Source organism: Motacilla alba, chromosome 11, assembly GCF_015832195.1.
Source record: "Motacilla alba alba isolate MOTALB_02 chromosome 11, Motacilla_alba_V1.0_pri, whole genome shotgun sequence".
Taxonomy (NCBI): domain Eukaryota; kingdom Metazoa; phylum Chordata; class Aves; order Passeriformes; family Motacillidae; genus Motacilla; species Motacilla alba.
Genome location: NC_052026.1, coordinates 7,596,992 through 7,622,908, shown reverse-complemented (window position 1 = coordinate 7,622,908; position 25,917 = coordinate 7,596,992). Strand labels below are relative to the sequence as shown.

The window sequence follows — 25,917 nt, the reverse complement described above, 5'->3', positions numbered from 1 at the left end:
ACTGTAATTTATCAGCATTTTTCTACCTCTAGTTACTGAAATTCCCCTGGAGACTTCACTACTCTCACAATTACTTGCCAGTGACCCTATAAACATCCCAACATTGTCAATCACTCTCTTCACCACACACACAAGTACTACTTATATTATCAAAAGTTTTATGGGAAAATGACAGGAGGAAGTCCTTTAAAAGAAAAAAGAAGTCTCTGAAGAGCCTTTGTATCAAGTGTGTCTTTACTAGAGTGAACAATCACAGCACAGCACTCTTCAGGACGGTGATCACACTTCACACTCATTTCATTCCTACTGATTAATGCCTTCCTGTTGGGAAAATTGCTAAAGAGGTTCTGTAATAAACATTATGCTTGTGTCTTTGTATAGAAAATACCTTCCTCATACTCTGCAATTTAGTAACAAAAGAAATGGAGTGTCTTAACAGAATGAATTAATGGCAAAATGTATTTTAATAAATGTGTTCCTTCCTCCACTCATTAGGCCACTGTGAGCAGACTGCACTGACATGTGGGACTCTGCCTGGAGAAAAGGGTGCTTACTTGGAGATGGGCCCAAAATAAAACCTCACCCAAACCCTCTTAAAATAGTCCTCTAAAAATTTCACAGGATCATGAAGTCGTTGGCCAGAAGGGATACATGGAACTCATCTAGCCCAACACAAAACCTCACTTGAAGCCTGATATCAAACCATGAGCAATTTACGTAAACCACAGCCTATAACAGACAAGTCTCAAAAGCCTCCAAGGATGGAGATTCTGCTTTGAGCATCCTGCTCTTTCCTTCCCTGTGCTTCAAATGAAAAGGTTTCTTCTTAATGTCCTCACTGAACCTCACCAGGTGCAATCCTCAGACCTTACTGGAACTGCCAATTATTTTAATGTGTCAGGGATTATCAAGAGCAGCCTTGCAATCATAATGCCACTGGATAACACTTGACCTTGAGCCATATTTAGGGTATGGGAAGATGAGACTAACTCAGAGAAACCACTTCTAGCTTGCTAAAAGAGATTCAGTAAACACACCTAAACAACATTCATAATTCTCATTACTTTTTAATTGTTGGATTCAACCCCTCAGCAAAATAACTAAGGGCAAAGACTAAAATTTGCACATTTTTAGCAAATGTAAATCAAAATACACCTTCAAGTATATCCACCCTTAATCCTCCTCCTGTTCAATTTCTTGCCTCCATCTGAATGCTGTGCATGTCAACTGGAACATGGAACAGATGTGAAAAATAAGCAAATGAGAAAAAAATTTCAACATCACTAATAATTTTGTAAGTATAGAAGCCAAAAAATAACAAGGAAGGACAGCACTATAGCAATGTGCTATATACTTCAGAGAGGAGCAAGACTGAGGTCCTGCAGCTCCAGATTTGGAATATGAGGATGCTGCACTTTGGCAATTTCCTGAATCTCAGGGTGCATATGGGAGGTGTCAGAGGCACTTTGCACAGCTACTCAGCACATGCCTGCAGAGCAGCTGGATCAAACAGCTACAGGACAAATTAATTTCTGTCAAGTTCAGCCGTATGGGAAGGGATCACACTACAATAAAAGCTGCTACAGATCTTGCCTTTGAACCAATAAAAGACATCAATTTGCATACATCAGTGAAGACGTGCTCCACAGAGTGTTCTGCTATTTATCATTTATCAGAAGTGTTTGGAACAGTACTAAGAGAATACTGAGACTGTGAAGGCTTAAAATACCTGCATCTTTTAACATGGGCCATAATGTGCAGCTATTATTCACAGACTTCCAACTGTATAATATCTTCTTTGAACAGAAAGCCCCTTTCAATAAAACACAAGCATTACCTACTCATTCTGAAAGCAAACACAGCCTGATGGAGACTTCCATCACAGAATTTAAGGGTCAGGGGTGCATCATCCTTAACACTAACTCTGAAGAGAGCACTGTGGAGTCCATAATCATAGAAGACCCCCATACATCATTTGTGAGTAGACCTGATATTCATAATTGCTTCATCAATTTAAAACAAAAGGGGGTTTATAGCTCTCTTTGGTAGATACAATTGGAACATAAAGTATAAAGAATATTTCAGTGTACCCAGAGCTTTCCTCAATAATATCTAAAAATGTCTTTTGATGCATGTTGCCCTTCCATTTTTCCTGATTTATGAGAACCGGGGAAATTGCCTACCAGCTTTCTACAGTGAAGCAGAGTATCCACATGTACACAAAGAATGATAAATAGAGGCAATACTTATTTCTGATGACCAAAGTTACTTCTTAAATTAGGACCAAGCTCTGTGCTTCCCCTTATGCTAGCTCAATGATCTGTTAGATTGGCCCAGGCCATCTCAAAAAACTTCACCCTTAGAAAAACCAACCTATAAATGTCAGTGTAGACTAAGACAAAACAACATGCCCATTTCCATCTGTTTAAAAGATGCTCAGTTTTCCCTGAAGAAAATTCACCTATTGAATAACCAGAATGCTGCAAACAGGAGACACAGGAGTTTCAGTGTTCCTTTTGCACATTTCTACAGGTGAGATCTGGAAAGAAGCATTTGTTTCTCTATGTAGTCTTGCAGCTCATGTAGTCTGGCATTTGACAATTTAACAGACACAGTAGGGGAAAAGAAAATCAGCAAAGTCATAAAGCAGATTACATAACAACTCACTTTTTTTAATTTCTTTTTTTTTTAGTTCTCATATTGCTAAAAAGGTTTTATAAAAGCCCTGAAAAAAACCCTACATTAATAGTTTTGCTACAAGGAGATGTAAGTATATCTAAAGGTTGAAATATACATGCCTGCATGTGGGCTAAGAAAAATAATTCATTCTCAAATGACAAGACAGATTTCTTTGGCAATATTGAAGACTGGAAGAAATGTGTATTCTTTGCAAGCCCTTGATAATAAGGATGATCAATAATGTTTTCAAAATCCAAGATATCCAAGCTATAGCTATTTTTATGATTAATAAAACCTCAGAAGTCAAAAAGTGAAGAAAACAATAGTAACACTGGAAGAATCAAGTTGTCAGATTACGGATTTGATCCTTTAAGGCAGAGAGCACATGAGTGATTCCACTGAGGTGAGCAAGTCAACTCCAGAATTAAAATGCTACCAGGATTGCTCCCTGTCCCTGACAGGGCTCAGAACTTGCAGCACCTGAAGAACCTGGAAAAGAGCTTGGCACTAGGCTGCTCTCCAGTGTACAGCATCTTCTTCCCACCATAGTGCAGAAGAGAAAATCTAAACTCAAGATTCTAAACCTTTTTAAAGCAGGCTATTCCTAACAGTTTTTTTGAATATGATTCCAATCCCATTGCGCATGCCTCAAGACCCTGAGCTGCTCTGAACACAAGTTTCAGAATTATATACATGCAGCTGCACATAATTATTGGAATTTGAATACTTAAACAGCTAAGCATCCATGTGGTTATTTCAGCATGCATATCATGATGAAATTATCTTCACATTTTCCCAAAATATATCCATCAGTCTTTAGAGAACCTTAATTTAGTTCAAACAGTATTTTCATGCGTTATTATTTTTAGCTTACCCCATGATGAATTCTTTTCATTCATTTACTTGCTCTGGCTAACAGAGCTCCATGTGCTCACCTACCTTGAGTGCAGCTCTGGGCTGCCATTGTTGTATTTGCTGCCTCTTTCCCAGACACCAAAGTCTGGTACACGATAGGCTCTCTCCACACAGAACACAAGATTCTGGATAAAGGACACCTGTGGAAAGACAAGCGACTGAAAGAAAATGAAAGCACATCTTTTCCGGTTTTTCCAAAAGCTATTCCTTGTAACTGTTCTTTCCATCCTCTCTGTCTCGACTCAAAGGATGATGTTCCCAAGTTCAAATATTCTCATGAACACCAGTTTTTAATCACAATGTGTTAAGAGCTGTCCCAACTGAGGTGCCAATGTGAATTTATGCAGAAGTTGCAAAAAAGGCAGGGATAAAAATGATTTCATATTCAAGACACATATTTGAAGAGCTCCAAAAAGGTGATATTTTGATATTTTCCAAAAAATTTATCTTAACAACATCAGAAACCAAAACAAAATTAGAACAGAAATACTGGTGCTTTTTCTTAATTCATTTTAAGAGAACTGATATGCCAAAGTTTTATTAAATAAGCTCCAGATAATATATATTTATGCAGATTCAAACACACTCCTATATAAACACAAATAGAACTCTAAACCAATTTATTATAATTAAAATCTCTTCTTGGACCAACACATTTCAACTGAATACCAAAGTACTGAAGAGTATTTTCAGGTATTTAAGATTTATTCAACTATAGCTGGGAACTTATTTAAACAGATAATTTTTCCTGATTTACACTGTTGAAAGAGACATCTAGAGTTGCTTGACTGTAGAAAAATGAAATTGAGCATAAGTTTTATAGTTCACTTTAAAGAGTCCACAGATTGGAGCTTAGAGAAAATGTAACCACAAGAACAAGATTTACACTGGTTCATCTCCAAAGCAGGGATTTCACCCCCTCCCATCCAAATTATTCTAGAGGACTGTGGAAAAGAAAATACTGCCCTGGCTATAAACACAACCATACTGAGGAACTACAGAGAAGGATCTACTTTGCTATCATCAAGTGGGTTGTTTTTTTTCAATGAGCTATGTAGCAAAACCCTAATCTTTTACTGAAAGGTATTTGCCTATATACCTTTGTTTTGCCTTTTTTCTCCATTTTTCTTTAAATTTTAAACATTTACTATTTCAGATTTACTCTTTATATTTTTATATTTACTCTTTTAGCTAATACCAGTCCACCACCAATATTATAATTCTAGACACACTTGCCTCTCTTTATTTAATGTCTCTGCTAAAATTTCACTATGAGGTGTACAATTACCTGCACACTAGATCTTTTCATAGTTACTGCTTTCAAGAAAACTGTGTCTCACTCTTCAGCTATGCCCAGTATATTCATCCCTGTAATTTAGCATTTGGTTGTATTAAAATGACCTTTCCCTGAATGAAGTCAGAACACCCAAATATTAAGAGTGTGGTTTTTCCCATGTCTATCAATAACTGAAATTTATATGAAGAAGCAAATAGCACCACATAGAATATATAACCTTACGGATTACTTTTCACCAGTGACGTTTGGAACACGGGAAAAATAATGGTCCATTACAGACATTTTATGACACCAACCAGGGTTTCCAAACAGCAGATTTACATCAAAAAAACCATCAAATAGCTTGTTGTAATCCAAATCTTCAGAGAACAAATTATTCATATCACAGGCATGTAAATGCTATATAGCCAGATCAATGCCATGGCACTTACAGAAATTATGGGTTGTGTGTTAAGTTTATTTATCCAAAGTTGAACATGTGGAGATGGAAGTGTAAAAAAGAGCACACACCCAGCATGGATGCCTGCAAATACTCCCAGTGCTGGGTAATGTGGCTAACTGCCCTCATTCATACACTCACACAGTCATACACTACTGTCTTTGCTAGGGATGCAAAGATGCAACTAAATTAATTTTCCCCCTGCCAATGGATGAAAGCAGAGGGTAACTCACTGACAGCTGCCACACCTGCCATGGAGAGGCAGCATTGCCTCTGAAGCCAAGAGCTCTGTGCACAAACATTCCCACAGCCAGCTTGGCAAACAGCGCCCATCTGCCCAGCACCCTGCACGCTGTGCTCAGCACCCTGCAGCCAGCACCCTGCAGCCTGTGCCCAGCACCCTGCAGCCAGCGCCCAGCACCCTGCGCCCTGTGCCCTGCAGCCAGCGCTGCTCCTCCCAGGGAAAGGGCCCGAACCCAGCCTGTTCTGAGGCACTGGAGAGGGACAGCCAACTGTGGGTTTGAGCAGCAGAATGCCACATCCACACTGCCACCTCCCCACAGCCACATCCATGCCATGGCCGCATCCCCATGGCCACATCCCCACATCCAAGTCATGGCCGCTGCCACACAGCCACTGCCACATCCTCAAGACACCCAGGAAACCTGGGACATTTGATCACCACGTGGTGTTAACAGATCTGCCAATTGCTGAAGCCACACAGAGCCCAACAGAAAGTGCAGGTCTGTGGTGAAAAATCTGAGTATGAATCTCCATAGTGGAGAGATTTAGAGAGGACAGTTGCTAGGAAAAGGACATCCTGGCAAGGAAGAGGAGAATATCCACTGACTGGAGAGTCTATAAACATGCACTTTTTCTGCAGAATCTGTAATTAAATGCAAACATCTGGAGGATAACATAAATTATATATCAAGCTAATTAAATACTTAATTATATACATTTGCCTCCTCACAGATATAAAGGCAGTTCAGAGGAAATAATATAGGCCTATCATATGATCTAAGAAAGAAAGAAGACATGTAGCAAAATTTAGTTTTCTAATTATCTAAAAAGTTGATTACTAAAGATATATGTTATAGAAAAATAATGCAAATTCACTATTAGTGGAAAAATCTTTAATAGTAGTACTGCAAGCACATTTAAGCTTTTTAAGGCAATACAGCAGCAACTATCAAACAGAACAGACTAAATTTAAACAAATCCAGATTAAGAAAATTGGAGAAAAAAAGAATTAAAAAAGTATATACATCTGTGCTTTCCATTCCAGTTTCAAAACATAACCTCATTTTAGAGCAGGCCAGCAGGCTGTCCTGACATGACTTGTACTCAAGCCAAGGCTATTATTATCTTATTTACACAAGAGTTAACACTCTCTAGAAACATCCCTTACTATGATATAAAATTCTTTTCTTTTCAATTAAAGATACAGCAAAAATATACGTTCATATTTGTTTGAAGAAAGCCCTACAACTTCCCTGAAAATATAACCCCAGTATTTATTATACTGAATTTTCACTGGACAGGGTGAACTGACTGAGAGTTTTAAATAATGTAAAAAGTGAGAGCAATGTAAGTCCTAACATGCTGGAACTCTGACCTTTTAATTCTTGACATTGCAGCTATCAGAAATAGCAGAGAACTATAAAACTTTCAATGTCATGTTACATTTACTCTTTGTACATCTAACACTTTTTTAGCTATTATTTCACTATCCATTCATTCCATTAATTTTTCTAAGTTTCACTCGAAGCACAGAATACCTGCAGCATATTTTCAGAACAATTGCTTTACAGTTGGTAATGAAATAAAAACCAGAAAAAACACAAACAATTTGAAGCACATTTTAGGACAGGAAATCAATTTGTACCTCATCCGTGTTGTAGATAATCTGCAGCCCCGAAGAGATCATCTCAACCAGATAGAGAAGAAATAATGACACAGCATTGATCTGGAGCAATTAAACACAGAAAGGAAACTATAATTAACTTTATGTTTATTGGAGTCATGTAAACAAAATAAACGTGGTATAATTCACTAACAAAGACGGTCCCAGTATAACACACTTCTGCTTCTTAAAAAAAACCTGCATCTAATGATGTGGAAACAATCAATAGGAAAAGGTGGCACAAACAAGCATTGTCCTCTAGAACTTCTGTGGTTTATGATTTTTTCAATTTCAAACTGTGCTAGGAAAATGTTCTCCCTTAGGCACACTGCTTTGACCCACAGGTAATCACTTTGGTCACAAGCTGTTGTCATGTTTACATATATGACAAGTCATTAGCCAGTAGGTTACCAGAAAGGCAAGCAGTATATTGAATAGTACACAGCATACCTAGAAAGCAAATCACTTCTGCCCTGGTGGGAATTTTGGCATTATCAGCTGACAGGAGGAGAATTACAACATTCAGATATGATCAGATATTGAAAAATTATATTTTTTAGTACCCATACACAGCATTTATTGTAAACAGTAATTACATTCAGCAGCTGTACAGATGGGCATCATAATCAACTCATTGAGGAATCAAAGGAAACTGCTGCTTTGGTTTTTATTACGAACTTTCCTATACTTGAAAATTTCTATAACTTCAACAGAGAAACTAAGTTGATCACAATATGAGGTATAAAACCACAATCTCATTACATGAAATTTAAAGAAACCATCTAGAACAAAAAAAGTGGATTCTTATCTGGAACATAGCAGATAAAAAATTTGGTCCAAATTCTAAAAATCTATAAATATTTCAAGACAACTGACTCCAGTGTCTTAACACAAACTGAAAAGCACCAAATACAGCAATAAGGACTACATAATATATTCAATGTTTCCCAGCTGAGCCCTCTCAGTTACTCTGTATTCTTGCCTCCACAGAGTTGAAAACCCTCTACTTTTTGAGGTATGCAGATGACAGATGGGATTGTGCATTCGTTTTTATGGGAAGGGTTGAGCTGCCACAAAAAGCAGACTTTCAACTGTCATACAGTGCTCCCCTGGTCCCCAGATTGTCTCCTCTTATAGATAAAACATGTGCCTTTTCATGAAATTTCACATAGTCCAAAATGCTAGCTTAAGATAACTCCATAAAGCATTTTCCCCAGAACATACAATTTCCGAATCCAACACATTCACTGTACAAACTATTTAAGTAATACTGTCACCATGAAATGAAATAATCATCAACCCACTGTGTCAGTTCTGAATAATTTCACTAGCAATTTCTGAGCTAAAAGTTGTGTGCAGACTTATGGAATGCAAAATAACAAGATCATGAAAGCAAAGGTGGGCCTGAAAGTAAAGAGAATGGGAAATAAAAGGAGTAAAGATTAAACTCTGGAAAATGAGAGACAATAAAACAATCAGTTATGCAATTAGTCTGACTAAGAGCCACTATGCAAAGCAGTGAACAATTCCTAACCATTGTCAGTGTACATTAAATGAATGAAAACTGCTCAAAATTATGGAAAATTAAACTGGGAATATTCACTATAAGATCACACTACATCTTTCACTTTCCTGACTACAACATTCTTTTGCCAGGATTATTTATTGACAGCCATCTGTTGGTCTCAAAAAGAAGCAACTTTGTAAACAACCAACCATTTACCTCTACAATCTCACAGTTATTTCAGTACCTTCTGACCAAAGCGTACCATTCAGTTATGTTTCAAAACACTCTGTCTTTTTCAGCAGAAGACACAAAAGGCAACTAACTCAGTTTTACCACACACAGCACACCTAACACAATTCTAACCAAACTGAGGCAGCTTCATTATGGAAGAATGAAGACAATATTATTAAAAAATCACCCAAACATGGATTTACAACAACGTGGATGTGTTACCTGAAGGTGTCCATACTCCTCATGGGAGAAGACCTCATCTCCAGTTTGTGCATTGAACACAGAATGCAGACATGCAGATGGTTTGGGGTCTTGTTTAAATTTCTGAACCTAAAGGTGAATGAAAGGCAAAACATAAAATCAAAGGCAATAATTTCAGTATGGCTGGCAACCACAAATTCACCATATACCTTATTTAATTCTTATTACTTTTGTTATTATTTCCAAACTAAAACAATTTCTTGATTAGACCACTATGCAAACCTCATCATCAACAGTGTATTTTCAGAACAATTACTTTATAGCTGGTAATTAAATGAAACCAAGATAACTCCATAACTCTTCCAGTCATGCTTTGCTCTCCAACAAATTTTAAAATTTTCTAACCATCATTGCCAGTACCTGATCCACATTTCACAGAATTTTCAACACTGAGGCTACCTTCATAAGATTTTCTTCTCTACCAACAAAACACAGCATGTGCCTCAGAACAAGCAAACAAGTACTATATTGTGGAGTCTCCTCCACAAATACATGAAATGTACTTCAGGTCATGACTCATATGCTCATTGGCAATAGAATGCAACATCTGCATTTTTGCTAAAAGCAGCAGCATTTGCTCAAGTCATGTCTTGATGTAACTTAGATATTACTAAAAAATAGCTTCCTTTTACATGAGGCCACACACAGTCTCTCAGAATAAAGTCCAGCTTGACTTTTGTCTGTTGGCTACCAGAAACTGTTTATTACTACACTGTAGGAAGAGAAAAGCATCTGTAGTAAACAAGGCAAAAGCAGACAAGCAGTGTGCCAGCAGTGAGACACCTCTGTTAATTTAATGCTCATTATTCTTATCTGGCACTCCTCATCCCCAAAACAAACAACTGCACACCAAAGAGAAAAACAACAGCTCAAATGTAACAAGATCAATTTAGGTCGAGATTATTTAAAGATATGAGACTCTCAAGAAGCAATCCAACCACCCAGAAAATATGTGTCAGCATAGATACAAGTGGCAATACAATACTTGCTCATTATTATTGTTACTGATACCCATCCCTGTGAGCTTCCCATTTCAGTTTGTGTGCTCAGCTGTGAGGGAAGCTATGGACTTACAGGAAAACTATTTCTAATAATACAGTTAAAAGTCAGTGACCTGCAACTTCATGGAATATATGTATTTAACTGCTTCTAGATCTGCTGCTAACCACTATGCAAAATTTATCCACCACACCAAATTTTAATAAGAAGGCCTCAATATTCAGAGTATATTCACAAGAGAATTAAGGGCTGAATAAATTGACTCAACTTATGTTGCAACATAAGTAGACTACTCACTTTCCTTACTCATTTTAGAAATGTGTGCCCTTCGGAAATGATGTCATTAAGTAAAATACTGCTGGAAAATATCTGCTAAACAAACCAAGAAAAAAATCAAAATGATCACCTAGGTAAAGAGAACAACTACAAACACAATAACCAAGATAACAATGCAAAAAAAACCCTCTCCAGCCTTAACAAAAAGTAGTTCTACATCTTTCCATTTAATCACTATAGAAAGACATAAAACCCCCCACAAGTACTAATGCTGTCATATTTAAATGGGACAAATAACTGCAAAACGAACACAAAGAAGTTTCAAGTGCACCCAGCACTTTCCTACCCTAAATGCTCACATCTCCTACTCCCTAAAACGATGCTGCAACAACAATGAAGCAGCTGTTCTGAGCTGGGGCGCCCTACCACTGGGAATCTGATGTGTATTTAGGATTTGTTTCCCCAGTTTAATTAATCCCTGGAGTGAGGCGCGTGCTGCGTCCGCAGCGCGGTTTTACCTTATCGGCCTGGCGCATGTAGCAGTAGAGAATCCCTCTCATGCACTTGATGGCAGAATGCTCCAGCTCGTGGGTCCTTCCCTTGTCATCATCAATGCGCCTGGGTGACAGAGATAACTCATAAAACAAATTGCAAATGCATCAGTGGGGGCAGGAAAAAGGAGACATTAATGCTTTGGAATATTAAGTATTTAACTAACGCTGTTGCATGGTGGTGCCCTCACTCATATCTACATATTTACAGCCCTAGTCATCCTTTCTCATTAAAAATAATTAAAATATTAAAAATAATTAAAATAATAAAATAACAAAATAAGAAAAATAATAACAAAAACTAAATAATAAAAATAAAAATAAAAAGTAATACAAGTAATAGAAGTAATAAAAGTAATAAAAATAAAAATAAAAATAATAAGAACAAAAATTTAATAAAAATAATAAAATAATAAAATAATAAAATAAAAATAATACAATTTATTAATAAAATGATGAAATAAGAATAATGATAATAAAAACAATAAAAACAATAAAAACAATAAAAGGGTTTTTGTCTGGCAACTTACACAAATATTCCTCTTTCAAAATTTAAGAACTTCAAAAAATCCTTCCTGATATAATAACACCAGTCTCCTGCAAGTAAATGATTCTTAGGACCAGCAACAAGCCTGCCAATGCCCTGAACTCTCCTACTAGATTTACAAGTATTCCTTGAGTACAATTTGCCAGAAGAACCTCTATTTTTAGTAGCAGGCATTCATTCCACTGTAACAAATACTGGCACCAATTACATTACATGAAAACACGTTTACTTACCAAAAGTAGAGTGACATTTTTAACCTAGCACCTACATGAATATTTTTACTGAGATTTGGAAATGCACCATTCTCTTTGGGTTTATAAATCTCTTTTTGATAAAGCTTCATCTTTCAAAACTTTCCCAGGGAACTGAATAAGAGAGGGAATGAAACCTGGCAGAGACATGAGGGTAGAAGTTATTCACCTGTAAGCAAGGGCCAATGCCCAGGCACAGGCAGCACAGTAAAGGCTATCATGGACTTTTGCCTTTTGGTTACTCCCAAAAGTCTTGGTAGGGAACAGACCTGTGGTTGGGCTTTGATAGACCAGCAACGTTGATTTAACTGGAAGAAGGAAAAATAAAAAAGATTGTTAACAACATTTGTATTTCTTCCAGTTTCTAAATAGATTTTCAGGAACGGATCGAGGTGTAAACAACCTGTTAGAGCATGCACAAGATAAAACAAGGGAAAGAAAGGTAAGGAGAAACACACACAAAATTTGTTACATTGTTTTTTTTCCAACAAATTAGACCTTTTACACAAAAACCCAGCAGTATTCAAAACTATTCCTATGACTCTGTTCTAGCACAACCCACTTTGTACAGAATTTCTACAAAGCAACCCAGTAACTTCCTTTCCATGAAAACAGAAGAAAAAAGTGACTACAGTATGTCAACTGCCCCCCAATCAGTTAAATGCTTAAACTCTCAAGAACTCTACACTCATAAAAACTACCTTTTTAACTCAGGCCAGGTGATTGTATCAATACTTATATAAGTAGAGAGGAGTAAGCAAGGAGAAAGGACAACTACAATTATTTAACTCAGTATCTTGATATTAAAATAGACTAAGACAGGAATTTTCATTGCCAAAACCGAGTTAGAAAAAATACTAAATATTACTTTGATTCTTTTTGTACTTCAATATTTTGCATTTTGGAAATTGTTTTTCCTAAGGTTATATAATAACTGGAATGCTACAAGATTGAAACTGGGCTTTATTGTTAAAAAGGTCATGTTTGAGGGCATAATCTCTTCAGTGTAAGACAGGAAAGCAGGTTTTTTCCCACAGATTGTTATCAAGAATCAATTTTAGGAAGGCCTCTTTATTGTCTATATAGAATACTTAGAAACTAAGTATTCTAAAAGAAAATTTTAAGATTTTACAGCTCTTTTGCATTATATTCAGTGTCTTGATACCCTATAACAAAAGCTTTGATAAGATATTACCTGAAGAAGTCAATACAGATTATTATAAATGAAGTATAAATTCAATAGTAGATTTTTACTGTGGCAGCAGCATAATTGCCTGAGATAAACAGCAAGCACCACCACAAATTTGTTGCTGCCAAGTGTTAAAAAAGCCAATTGAACAGTCATCTCCTCTGTAAGGAAGCTGAAAGCAATGCACCTACAAAAAGCAACACAGCTATGGATAGACCAGGTACAGATTTCACTTCAAGAAGCCATTTGAATGGAGTCCCATCCACAGTTTTAGAATGATGGGGAAATTGTTCACTATTCTGTACCCTTGCCTGAATAAAACCTAATTTAACTGTCAATTGCACAGCCATTAAACAGCCTTGATTTTAGAATCCAGGCAGCACTTCATTATAACACAAACCTCCTAAAACCCAAAACAATCAAAACAAAACGTTGCTTCTTTAATGGTTTTGGCTTAAAATAACATTAAATGAAAAACACTACAGTTGACTTGAAATTAGCTAACAAATAAAATTTCAGCACAAGAATACATTATGGCACCATTAATAACAAAAAAGAACTGCCAGACTGTTCCAAGTACCACAAGAAAGCTTTTGTCCATTTAAATTTTTCCTCGGCTGTATCTGGTCAATGCCACAATCCTAAGCTACCCCTTCATCCAAAATAATTCTAAATTCAATCTTACAGCTGAACTGGATTTTCAACAGACATTTTGATTTACAGAAAGATATGTAACTAAGCTCTCCTCTTTGCATCTTCCAAACTTCCAGCAGAAGTTTAGGAAACTATCCTTAATCAGGAATGATGTAAAGCTGATATTTATCATGCAAATATCAATTCTAACTCATATCTGGGTTAGTTCAAGCATTATTAACTTACCAATTCTATAGTAATGATTTAATTTATCCCACAGAGTTTCCCCCTCCGGCTTTGGAAGGTTAATACATTTAAGTGGCTCATAAATTGAACCTAAAATTAGAAGAAAAAAGAAAACCAAAATCAAGATCAGAATCAGTTTCATAATTGTAATATTGCTAAAAATTACCGTGATAAGGTATTTCTTCGTGTTTGTTATACAAAAGCTCAATTTATCAAATTTCCATTGAAACAAAATGTTGTTATCTCTACAGTCTCAGAGAATTTTTTCTTCAGCACCTGTCTACACAAACCAGACCTCCACCTGTATCTCCAGTGCCTTGTAGATACTCAAGTACAGCAAATGCTACATAAGTGTAGAGTTAATTATTGAATGCAACTATTAAAGGCTGAGAATTTACTATGAACATTTTCTTAGATCTGAAGTATGTTACAGAGAAAATTCCAGCAGATATGTAGGAAAACAGAAGAGGGACAAAAGTAGACCATATTCAATTCTTACTGCCCTACCTGCTTTCTAAAATGGTGAAGATGTGCAACAGCATCAGTGTTCCACCTACCCCAACCTTGTTTGCACCCACCAGTCAGCCCAGCTGATGTCATGTCAGAATAAGGGTTGGCTTGTTCCCACATGCTGCTAAAGCTGACACAAGTTATTCAGCAGATAAGGCCCTCAAGTTACCTATATTCCAGGGAAATACAGTGCTGTCAAATCCCCATCTTTCATTCTCACTGTCTCATGTATTGGCTGCTTCCCTATCTGCACCTGGAAAGTCCCTTTTACTGAGAGCTGAAATGATCTACCTTGCAAAATTATCGGGGTGAACCATTTCCAGCTTCTAATTTCAGAGGAACATCCTGCTCTCTGCCACAAATCGCTTGGGCTTTATTCAGCTTTCTGGATGGCAAGATCTCCACAAGAGCCATGTGCTAACAGGAAGAATGAGAATTTTCCCTTCCCAGCCTGCACCCTGCCCTCTGGAAAAGCTCAGGGAATGCAGTGCCAGGGCAGCCCGACCAGCCAAGCAGTTCTGGCAGGACACAGCGAGTGCTCCTTTTCACAGAGCCTCTTTGGCAATCCCAGCACTCTCCCAAGCATCACACTCGTGATTGTCCATATACAGGACTCTCAGCCCCATGAAACAAAGAAAACAAAATGAAGAAAAAGAAAAGTGTTCAAGAAAAAACTGGATGTGGGACTCAGTGCCCTGTCCAGTTGCCAAGATGGTGCTTGGTCAAATGCTGGACTTGATGATCTCAGAGGTCCTTTCCAACCTAACTGGGATGTGTGCAGAATGGTGACAGCAGCTTTATGAATCAAGTCCTTTGGGGGAGAGAAGAAAATGCCTGGCCATTCAAGAATGCAAACCTCACCACAAGTTAGTATTACCTTTGCTTTGCCAGCACAGGAGTGAAAAAACCCAGCCCCAAGCAGAGCCCTGGGTGCCTGCTCTGCTTGATGTCCTGGTGATGCTTCCCTACCCATCTGAGCTTCCCCTTCAGCCTTTCCTCATTGGGAGAGGTTAAATTAGAAACAAACACCTGCAAGTGGGAAAGGGCCTGAAAGGGAAGCACAGAGAGCCCAGTGTATTTGAGCTGCCTAAAAAAAACAAAGTCAAAAGAAATGAAATTGTTCTGAAATGGAGAAGAAAAACTTGTAACATATCACAGCTTTTGTATTTTCTATTAAAACAAACAAACAAATAAATAATGAACATTCTGAACCAATTTAAATCAATTTTTTGAAGCAATTCTGTTTGTCTACTTCTTTTAGCCTATGAATGCTGTCCGTGAAATGATTAATAATTTATGCTGTCATACAATTAATTCCGTTATCTTGCAAAAGCACACAATACAGTGAGCTGCAGTAACTGTCATTTTCTAGTGTTGTAGTGAAAGGACAGAATACGCAAAAGAAAAAATCTTCAGGAAGTCAGCGCATAAAAAGCAGCAATTTTATGAGAAATTCACTTACTAAATTTTCAAAGGCAAAATAATGATTCTAACTCTCAGATTAGCTAACTGAATATGCATTCCCATGCATATCCACCATCCTCGGTGTGTGAAACAGGTTCAGAATGTCCACTTCCTGCAGGCTGCTAACCCCAGAGTGGCACCAGGACACACAGCTGAGCATCCACAGGCACACACACACACAAGTCAAAAGTTCCTGAACTAAAATAGTTTTCATTTAAATACTCACCAGACAATCTGTGACCCTCTGTGGCCAACAGAGAAACAAAACAAAGGTATCAAGAACAAAAAGCAAGCATATTCTTCTACTTCAGAGCATTGAAAGATTTCAACTTAGTGCAGAAAGAAGATTAAACAGAACAGAAAGCATGAAAATGTCAAAACACCACCACCTACAAATTACATTATTCTAGATGTTTGAAACTTTAATAGAAATATAGTAAAACAGTCAGAGTAGACTGGTGATGGAATAAAAAGGTGAAATTATTCAAAGTTTGAAAAACTGACAAAAAATAGTTTTATGCTTTCCAAGTATCACCTAAAACTACTCCCACTATAAGGAGGAGAACTCATTTAAATCAAAGTTTTCCACATAGCCTTCATTAATTCCTTATTAGCATCTATATAGTTTATGTTTTGCTTTGGTGTCTACAGCATTCTCCTGGAGAAATCATGTGGTAAATTACATTTCATTACTATCACAACCTAATCAAAGCAAGGAACAGTCAGGACAAACACGAAGCTGCTCCTTCCTTGAGCTTTTGGAGAGAGCCCATAACACAGAGGAAGCTATTTTAAGGATGGCTAAAAAAAGCCTGTCTACAGTCTCATCCAAAATCTGTTTGAGTTCATTTCAGCAAGATAAAAACCTGTCATAGAAAGCTATTTTCAATTACATATTTAAAATAGTTTTCAAACTTAGAAAAAAAAATTAAAGAGATGACAGCAGCAAGACTGCAGCATTCTAAACACAACAGAGTGACATTTGCAAACGGGACCCTGGAGGTCTCACTTTGTACAGCAGCATTCTGAAGAACCAGAATGAGGACATTAATTTTAAATACTGTTTTTCATAAATACATCACTTTATTATAACCACACAGTGGGAGTTTTATTTTAGGCAAATAAGTAGGTAGAAGGAAGACCATAAAAACCTGTTCCTAAATAAGTAGGAAGACCATAAAAACCTGTTCTGTTGATTTACTATTTTGTCTGCTGTGTAGTGGTGTAACAACCCCATCCAACATTTAAATAGGTTATTGGGGAATTCAGCTTTTTTTCCTACAAAGAATGAAGCGTGCCCATTATTTCCTTACACCACAAGTGCATTGCTGCAGGCAGTACCTATTTCAAAATCAGTAAAAAATTTATAGAAAATCAAAGTGTCACTTCCTGTGTTAATATAATTAATGTCTGGTAAGAGAACACTCAAAGTCTTGATCCCAAGTAAAATTAAATCCCTGTTCTTCTTCAGACATTGCACTGACTAAATGCCTATATTCCTAATCTGAAGGAAAACTAATCCCCTTTCATTTCCTACCATTTACAGGTCCCAGGGTAACATGATTTTACCACTCTTCAAGTTGAATAATCACTAAAAATGATAGAGATTCCTCTCAAAGTAACAGAGAACAGAAGAAATGTCGATCCTATGCACATACAACCTCTGGATACTGAAAATACTGTGCCATCCTGATGCTACTTTCCATCCACCTCATCTTTATTCCAGTTATACCTGAGATTAGCACTAACTGCTCTTCAGGGAGGAGACATGAACTGTCCAGATGTTTGGATTCAGAAGCTATGGCCAAAATAAAAACAGAAGTTTTTTTTAAAAAAAACTCTGTTCCCAAATTTGCATATATGGAAGCTTTGGACACACACACATCCTTGAAGATGGCAGTAATTGTGGATATTAAAGAAAAACAAGGATTAGAATGGAATTCTGTACCGAGTCTACGGATAAAGACTCGCATATTTCAACAAGGACAGTTTATTCAAATCTTCCAAAGTACAGAATTAATATAAACAAACACTTCCACAAAGTTAATCCCAAACAAATGGAAACAACATGGCAAGAACTTTATTTCTAATATTTCACATGCCAGAATAAGAAAAGAAATCATTGGTTTGCATAATTAAATCAGGCCAGACCAAAAGAAAAAAGCTGAGAACACAAGATTTCTTCGTAGATTTGATAAGAATGAAAACTGATCACAGCCTCTGATGTGAGACTAGGTCTGGGCATAATCAAACACTTGAGACAGAGGCAAGCCCTGGACCTCAGATCCCTGTAACTTTCATTACTCAGCATCAGTAAGGGCAGTGGCAGCTTCACATTACAGAAGTCATTGGGACCAAAGAGGATTTTATTTCTACTCACAGCAAAGTTTAAGAAAAAAATCACAAGGGGATTTTTAATCACTACATATAGGAGCAAACCATGATCTCACAGTTGATCCTGCTTTGAGTAAGAGGCTGGAGTAGGTGACATCCTGACAACCCCTACAAACTGAACTGTTCTACAAAACAGGGTAAGGAAACACCAGGAGGAGGGCTTGGAGAGACAGACAGAAAAGGTATTAAAATATTCCTGTACCTGAATACACAGTAGAAGTAAGCAAAAAGTATGAATTGTTACCTTGGTTGAGTGACAATAACAAATTAGTAAAAACAAGTAAAATCTTGTAATAGTTTAATTTAAATATCATTAAAGTGACAAAGCTTTAAAACTATAATTGATCAAGAAAAATCATGTGTTACACTGCACAAGTAATTCAACTAGTATTTCATAGAGTTATAGAACATCCTGAGCTGCAAGGGACCCACAAGGATTGTCGAGGTCCAGCTCCTAGCCCTACACAGAACAAGCCCAGAATGGCACCCTGTGCCTGAGAGCATTGTCCAAACCCTTCCTGAGCTCTGTGAGGTTTGGTGTTGTGCCCACTGTCCTGGGAAACCTGTTCCAGTGCCCAACCACCCTCTGGGTGAACAACCTTTTCCTGACATCCAACCTAAACCTCCCCTGGCACAGCTCCAACCATTTCTTCAGAGCCTGTCACTGGTCACCACAGAGGAAAAAGAAAAAAAATACACAGCAGTTTATCCTGTCCTTTATTTCCTAATCATCTGAAGGTAGCTCTTTGTCAAGTATATTATACTTAATGGAAACTACTGATTTCAGGATTTACAGTAACTAACAACACAAGCTACTGAACACCAGAAATAAAATACTGACCATCGTGCCAGTACAGAGGAGCTTCACATAACCAAAATGCCAAAGTCTACCACACAAGCCTTGTAATTGCTACAAGCAAGGCTGGAAACCACCCAGGATATTCAAGGCAGGCATTGCCATTTCTGAGAATTCAAAACAATAGGTGTTAAAACTACTAAAAATGTTTATTTTGCATAATAACAAGTGAAATAGCAGATAATTAGAAAACAGTCTTTTTTTTAACACTGTCAACACATCACGTTTTTTGATGGTCAGAGAGGCAAAACTGAAAAGCCACAGGAAGGGCAGGAGAGTCCAAGGCACCCAGTTGTGTCCCCTTACCTGGTCACTCTCACCAGCACTTGTACTGCTACTGAGTTTCAACAAGGACTACACCAGAGTTTCCCCCAATCAGAGTGTCGCATATGGATACATCTCATCCCAGTCAAACTCCCTTCAAAACACACAGTCTTGACAGCTTCCTACATTCTAGCTTCTGTTGTACCTGAGGAGAAGCTGTGCCAGGGGGCTTTACTTTGCTTCCACTTAATTTCCAAATGTCCAACTTAGTAACCAATGACTGACTGACCGTAAATTTTACTTCTCTCTAAACCAGTCACGCTGGGGTTTTCTGGGAGTCAATCACAAACAGCATTGCTAATGCACCTTTCACATGACTGTCATCTTAAAAGAGAAACTGCAGTTCAGAGATGGTTGCACTGAGGGATACTGACAGGAACACTAAACAAACAAAATAGCAAGATTTGATAGTAGATTTCGATCTAAGTAGATTACAATTTCTACTGAAAGAGTTCAAATTCTTAAGTTCTACTGTACAGTGCTAAAGAGCTACTAACAAAGAACACTGCATGAAATAAAACATACAATTATTTTTTGTTGAATTAAATAGCCACAAACAAAAACAAAACACAGAACTGCACACTTACCAAATTTTAAAAAAGCATGCGCAGAGGAGGCTCTGTCATCATCCAAATTGGCCATTTCAAATTGGTGCAGCTAATCACAAACGGCTCAGGCTAAGCTACAGTAATTTTCAAAACTGTTTAGTAAATGTTAAAGGCAATCAGCATTAAATTAAGTGAAAGCAATGTTAGTGGAGTTATTAACACAACAGAGTGCACAGCACAAACTTTCATTACATCTTATGTTTCCTTCTTCTACACTGACCTCTTGGTTTTATTTTGCTTTTACTTCCATAGAACTTAGTAGTTTACTCCTTCTGAGTGAAAGGACTCAGTTTACAAAAAAAAAAATCCATCTTTTGGATATTTCACATGAGCTTTCTTATTCAATAGGAAATTTGCTACAAACACCAAAAGGTGATGAATACCATCTGCTATATTTCTAGATGAAATAAAGATACTGATTTAAGTAGTGGACGCTAAAATATTAAGTAACAATGATAAGAAACTAAAACTCTGCTTATGCATAGTGCTGCCTTCATCCCGTGTGAAATCTACACCAGGATGTTTCCTGCAGTCATATACATTACTTATGGCACTGAATATCTCAGTTATTAGGGGTAGGCCATCTTCCCCTTTGGGATATACAATAGGAAAATTGTCTGCAATTACAATGACAAGTTTTCCCAAATCTTTAAAGTTTATCTTTTTTAAAGTAAGAAAAAATTCCGGGGCTTTAGACTAATCAACTACTATCTTTAGAATCTGCTCCTAATCAGAGTGGCAACAATGAAACAGTATTTTATTGCTTCAGGAAGGGAAATGAAAATTTCTGAATAAAATTTGGTTTTACTGGAAAAAAGTAATTCATAATTTAATACACATAAACATGAGGATACAAATTCCCTCCTACAGGATTTGAGTCTTACATGATCCATTGCTGCAGGCTATAAAACATGAGTCACTGGTGCATTTCAGGCACGTGTGTCTATACTCCACGTTTACTACATCTTACTCCAAGAAGCACGCTAGTAAAAAAAACCAAACCAAACAAAACAGTGCTGTGAGCTGGGACTCCAGCACAGGCACCAGCCAAGCCAGGAACACCTGGGGGACTTTCAGTCACTTCCTCTGATAATCCCAACCATGTCTCCTTCTGATAGGGCCAGGAAGGAAGAAAAAAAGTCCTGAAGTTATACAAATTTCAACATAAAGATGCAGCAGTAAACTTGAAATATAAGAACATTATTTTTATTTTTAGATATGAATGTTACCTGAAAGATATTAAATAACATTTGATTTTTAAATCAACTCTTTCATCAGAAAAACTTTTCAACTAAAATAATGTTCATTTCTTGGCCAAATTTATCCAGCTGTTCTGTAAAATGCCATGAACAAATCTCTAGGCAGTCCCTGAACAAAATCTGTATGAGCTGGGAAAGACGGACATGAACTACAATCTCTCATTGCTCAGAATACATTCTTCATACATGTAACAAAAAAGTAACAGGCAGAAGCAGCAAAGAAAAGGTGAAGTGTTTGAAACCATCAAGTGCCTTCTGCAGGCAGGCCTGACCCTGCAGGGGACTCCCAAAGCCCGTGCGCTCCCCGAGGCTCACGGTTCAGCCGGGGCTGCGCTGCCAGGCCCGGCCCCGCAGAGGCCCGCGGCCCCGCTGGGCAGCCACCCACCCCGGCAGCCACCCACCCTGGCAGCCACCCACCCCGGCAGCCACCCACCCCGGCAGCCACCCACCCCGGCGGCCACCCCACCCCGGCGGCCACCCCACCCCGGCAGCCACCCCACCGCGGCGGCCACCCCACCGCGGCGGCCACCCCACCCCGGCGGCCACCCCACCCCGGCAGCCCCGGACCGCAGCCGGCCGCCGAGGGACACCGCCCGCAGCGCTCAGCGCGGACTGCCGGTCAATCCACGCACAAACCGAGCTCTTAGAGCCAAGCTAATCAGACCAGACCTTAAACAATCAATTCTTTAGAGCCCTCACAAAGCCCCGTTTTGGTCTCACGCTGTCTGATCAGTTACTAGCACAACAAAACCAACCAAACATGCAAATAAGCAGCGACTGAGTGTTACGAGCATGTATGGTGTATAAATAAACACAAGGATCTTCTGGAGAAGTTTTTCCGTTAGAACAATTAAACGCCTGGTATGACTGTATTTTACTTCAAATGAAAAAAATAAATCAAAACTCCAAGTTTTTTGAAGTTCAGAAATTCAGGCTAACTCGGCAAACATCACCCTTTGGTTTAGGCCAGAACGCGGCTGCCCCACGTTCAGAACACGAAATTCCCACGCTCTAGAGCAGTTACCTTTACCCAAGGGAAACCTGCCAAGACTGGGACTTTCCCCTAAACACGGCACCTGTTCCACAAGCGCAGCACGGGTTTACACAGCTGCGGAGCGAACACGCCACGAGCGGCTGCCTCTGCTCCCGCGGGCACAGGTGGCACCTGAGGGCACCGGGGGCTGTGCCCGCCCTCCCCCTGCGCCCCTCAGGGCGGGCCCGCCCGGGCACCGCCACCCGCGAGAGGCGCGGCAGAGACGGGGAAACAGCCCGGGGCCGGGCCGGGAGCGGGGCAGGGAGTGCGGGAGCGGGGCGGTGAGTGACGGGAGGCACAGGGATCCCCGGAGCTCCTCCCGGGCAAGCCAAGAGGTCAGACCTGAGCGTTTGGAGCGAGCGCGCAGCTCCAGCATCTTCCAGCTCACGTCAGCCATGTGAGTCGCGGCCATGGCGGAGCGGTCCCGGAGAGCCGCGGCGCGGTGCGCGGCGCCGGGCGGGCCCTGCCTGGCTCCCGCCGTAAAGCGCTCGCGCAGGCTCCGCCGCCGCTGCCGCAAACGGCGGCCGGCGGGGCCGGGCCCGCCCCGCTGCCGTCAGAGCGCGGGCGGGGCGAGGCCGTGCGCGATGGGGGCCCGCGGGCCGTGCCCGCCGCTGGCCCCGCTGCTGGCCCTGGCCCTGCTGGTCCTGGCGGGGCCCGCCCGAGCCCTGCAGAATGTGACCGCTCAGCTCTTCGGGCCCGAGGCCCGCGGCACCCTGGCGGCCTTCGGCGACTTCAACTCGGACAAGCAGACGGACCTGTTCGTGCTGCGCGGCGGTGAGTGCGGGGCCGGGCCCGGGGCGTGCGGAGGCACGGGCGGTGTGAGCTGGGCTCCCCGTCCCTCGCAGGCCAGGGTGCCGCCGCCCCCGGGGCCCGGCAGCACCGTGAGGGTGACGGCGGGGCTGGGGCTGCGGGCCGGCGCTGCCGGTGCGAGCTGCCCGGCCGGGAGAGGGATGGGCTCGCGGATCCCGGCCGGGAGAGGGATGGGCTCGCGGATCCCGGCCGGGAGAGGGATGGGCTCGCGGATCCCGGCCGGGAGAGGGATGGGCTCGCGAATCCCAGGGATGGGCTCGCTGATCCCTGCGGTCTGAGCCTTACCGGCCTCTCGCCCGTTCCCGAGCACGGCCCGGGTGCCGGGGCTGTGTCGCCCAGGGCCGGCGCGGTGAGCACGACATCGTTTGCCGGCTGAAACTGACACTTGCTGTGCTCCCAGGTATTTCCTGTATGGCATACGGTATTCAGTTTGCTCTAGAATGGTTCATATGGGGCGCATTTGTCTTTAAAGTTGAATTTCTGGTTGTGAAATAATTTAGAGACTTCATCCTACAACTTGAATGGCCACAAATTGTCGTTTTGCTCCTGGTTTCACAATATTTTTTTGGAAACAAAGATGGACATTTCACAGATGTGGAGGAAAAATTGCATGTTATACTACTTTGAACATTCAAAGTTAAAGTGCTGTGGTAGCTGACCTGCCACAGGTTTCTCTTCAGGCTTCAGATATGGGGAGACCTCAAATCAGGGCTTATTTTCAGTGGCAGTGTTATTTGCAGACATTAATCTTGGAATATTTTATCTTCTTGAAGCACATTAAGATAGTAAATTTATTCTCAGATTCACCTTTTTTATTCCTTCCATCTCAGAAATGTTTTTCTAAGTAGCTTTGGTAAAGCATGAGTGACTTTCCCATCTAGCTGAGTTATTGAAAAGCACAGCTCCCTGGAAATGCTCCACAGGCTCATCTACTGAAAAAATGGTCAGATTTAAATTGAATGTCTATGAAAAAAGATTTAATTTTTACCTTCTTATCTTGCAGATGAGTGCATATATAAGTGTGAATAGTTATAAGTTTCAGGAATGAAATTTGTGATTTCTTTGTGTCTCTATAGCAGCACTTGATAGATCATTTTCCTGTGTGGTACCTACTGTAAAAATCAGATTGAAATAACATAGTTGAACACATTCTTTTTCATAACTTAAGTATTGGTGAAAAGTAACTACAGTAACTACTCTCAAAACAGAAGGTAGTGGTTCTAAATGCTGGGATTAATGGCAGCCAATTGTAAGCAGCAATGAGCACTGGAGATGACACAAGACTTTGAGGAATAGGAGTCTGTAAAGCAGCCCTGTCCTTATAATCCTGACCCTTAATCAAGAAATGGAGAGGATGTCTTGGACCTTTGGCTGGGTATATATTATTTTTCTGATCTTGCATTACTGCAGTTGAATGAGAGTAATGTTCCATATGCTCAGATACATAAAAGAAAATCAGATTGTGCTCTTTTGTAAGAAATAGCACACTCACTGAATGTAAGGGATAGTCCGGATCCAGAAGTATCCCACTGCAAGGCCAATTCCAGAGTACCCGTGGCCTCTGGGTTTAGTCACTTTTTGAAACTCTGATTCTACAAATAACTGGAATTGTGCATGCTTACCTGTTTGTGAGTCTCTGCATGTCACAGGTCAGTGGGGAAGCTCCTGCTGGTGGCTTGTGTCATGTACCAGCTTCTGGTTTTACTTCATGCCTCTGCTGGAAGTACAGGGCAGTGAGTGAGCCTTCCCCTGTTCACCTGCTGCATTTCATTGGAGAATTTGGGAAAGTTCAGTGGTATTTATTTCATATAGACACATATGTGTGTGTGTGTGATATATGTCACACAGATATTCAGGCTGAAGCCCTCTAATCTACATAATTATTGTTTGTGTGGAAACTGTTCATGTTTTTTCACACCCTCCAATGCACTGATTTTTTTTCTTACTGTCCTCTTATCTCAAAAAGAATGCAGAACTGCAAACAGCATGTAGGATTGGTTGTAGTGGCATAGTAATTCTGTTTTCTGTTCATGTAAAAATTTTTAATAGTTAATTTGTTTTGACTATTGATGAGCACTGAGCTGAAATTTTTATATCTCTGTCTTTAATGACCAAAAGATCTCATTTCTCAGTGTTGCAGCTAACTTGGATCCTGATATGTGTAAAAACACATTTGCTTCTTCATCCTGGTCATTACTTTACCAAGCAGCCAATAAAAGGGCAGGTGAGAGTGTGAGGTGTGAAATGGGAGCTCAGGTTCAGCAGGCAGCCCCCAGGTGAGCTGTTCCAAGCTGAGGCAGCCCCAGGCTCCTGGCCCTGGCCTGTGCCAGGCCTTTCCCTCATCCAGGAACATGTCTGCAGCTCAGGCAGTGTTATCTGGGCCTGAGCTGATCTCCCTGGCCTCTCTGAAAGGGCTCCTGGTCATTTACTCATTCGGTGGTGGAGTCTCCTTCTCAAGAGGTTTGTGGCAGGAGCCTTGTATTCTCTGCTATGTCACAGCCGTGAACTCTGCCACAAAACAATGCTCTTGGGAAGTACTGTGGTAGCTCAAGTTTGGTGCCTTAGAATTATTCTTTTATAGAGAATGATTTTGTGGTGCTGCAGCTGGGTTTATTGGAGGATGAAGCAAAGAAAAACAATACAATGGTTGCACTGTGAGCTGTGTTTTACTTACAGAAGTAAGTGTTTGTGTATTGTGGTTTACTGACTGAAAATTTTATTTCATCATTGAG

At 39.9% G+C, this 25,917-nt stretch overlaps 2 protein-coding genes across 9 annotated transcripts in view; one reads left to right on the top strand and one right to left on the bottom strand.

Annotated features, from left to right (window-relative positions):
* Window positions 1-22,855, bottom strand: part of PHKB (phosphorylase kinase regulatory subunit beta) — a 70,518-nt gene extending 47,663 nt beyond the window's left edge. For 2 of the 8 annotated variants that reach the window (XM_038148322.1, XM_038148325.1), the window contains exons 1-10: window positions 22,718-22,850; window positions 20,938-21,066; window positions 20,063-20,175; window positions 16,128-16,145; window positions 13,928-14,017; window positions 12,029-12,167; window positions 11,029-11,128; window positions 9,197-9,304; window positions 7,219-7,299; window positions 3,619-3,734 (exon numbers count right to left, since the gene is read on the bottom strand). In XM_038148322.1, coding sequence (XP_038004250.1) covers window positions 3,619-3,734; window positions 7,219-7,299; window positions 9,197-9,304; window positions 11,029-11,128; window positions 12,029-12,167; window positions 13,928-14,017; window positions 16,128-16,145; window positions 20,063-20,117 — 707 coding nt within the window. In that variant the 5' untranslated portion in view covers window positions 20,118-20,175; window positions 20,938-21,066; window positions 22,718-22,850. Of the gene's footprint in view, window positions 1-3,618; window positions 3,735-7,218; window positions 7,300-9,196; window positions 9,305-11,028; window positions 11,129-12,028; window positions 12,168-13,927; window positions 14,018-16,127; window positions 16,146-20,062; window positions 20,176-20,937; window positions 21,067-22,717 lie in introns of all 8 variants that reach the window. The other 6 variants (XM_038148327.1, XM_038148330.1, XM_038148323.1 and 3 more) reach the window with 5 other exon arrangements.
* The window catches only part of ITFG1 (integrin alpha FG-GAP repeat containing 1), a 74,067-nt gene continuing 70,900 nt past the window's right edge, over window positions 22,751-25,917 (top strand). Inside the window, exon 1 of the mRNA XM_038148331.1 lies at window positions 22,751-23,149. Within this exon, the coding sequence (XP_038004259.1) occupies window positions 22,786-23,149 (364 nt within the window). The 5' untranslated portion in view covers window positions 22,751-22,785. The remainder of the gene's footprint in view (window positions 23,150-25,917) is intronic.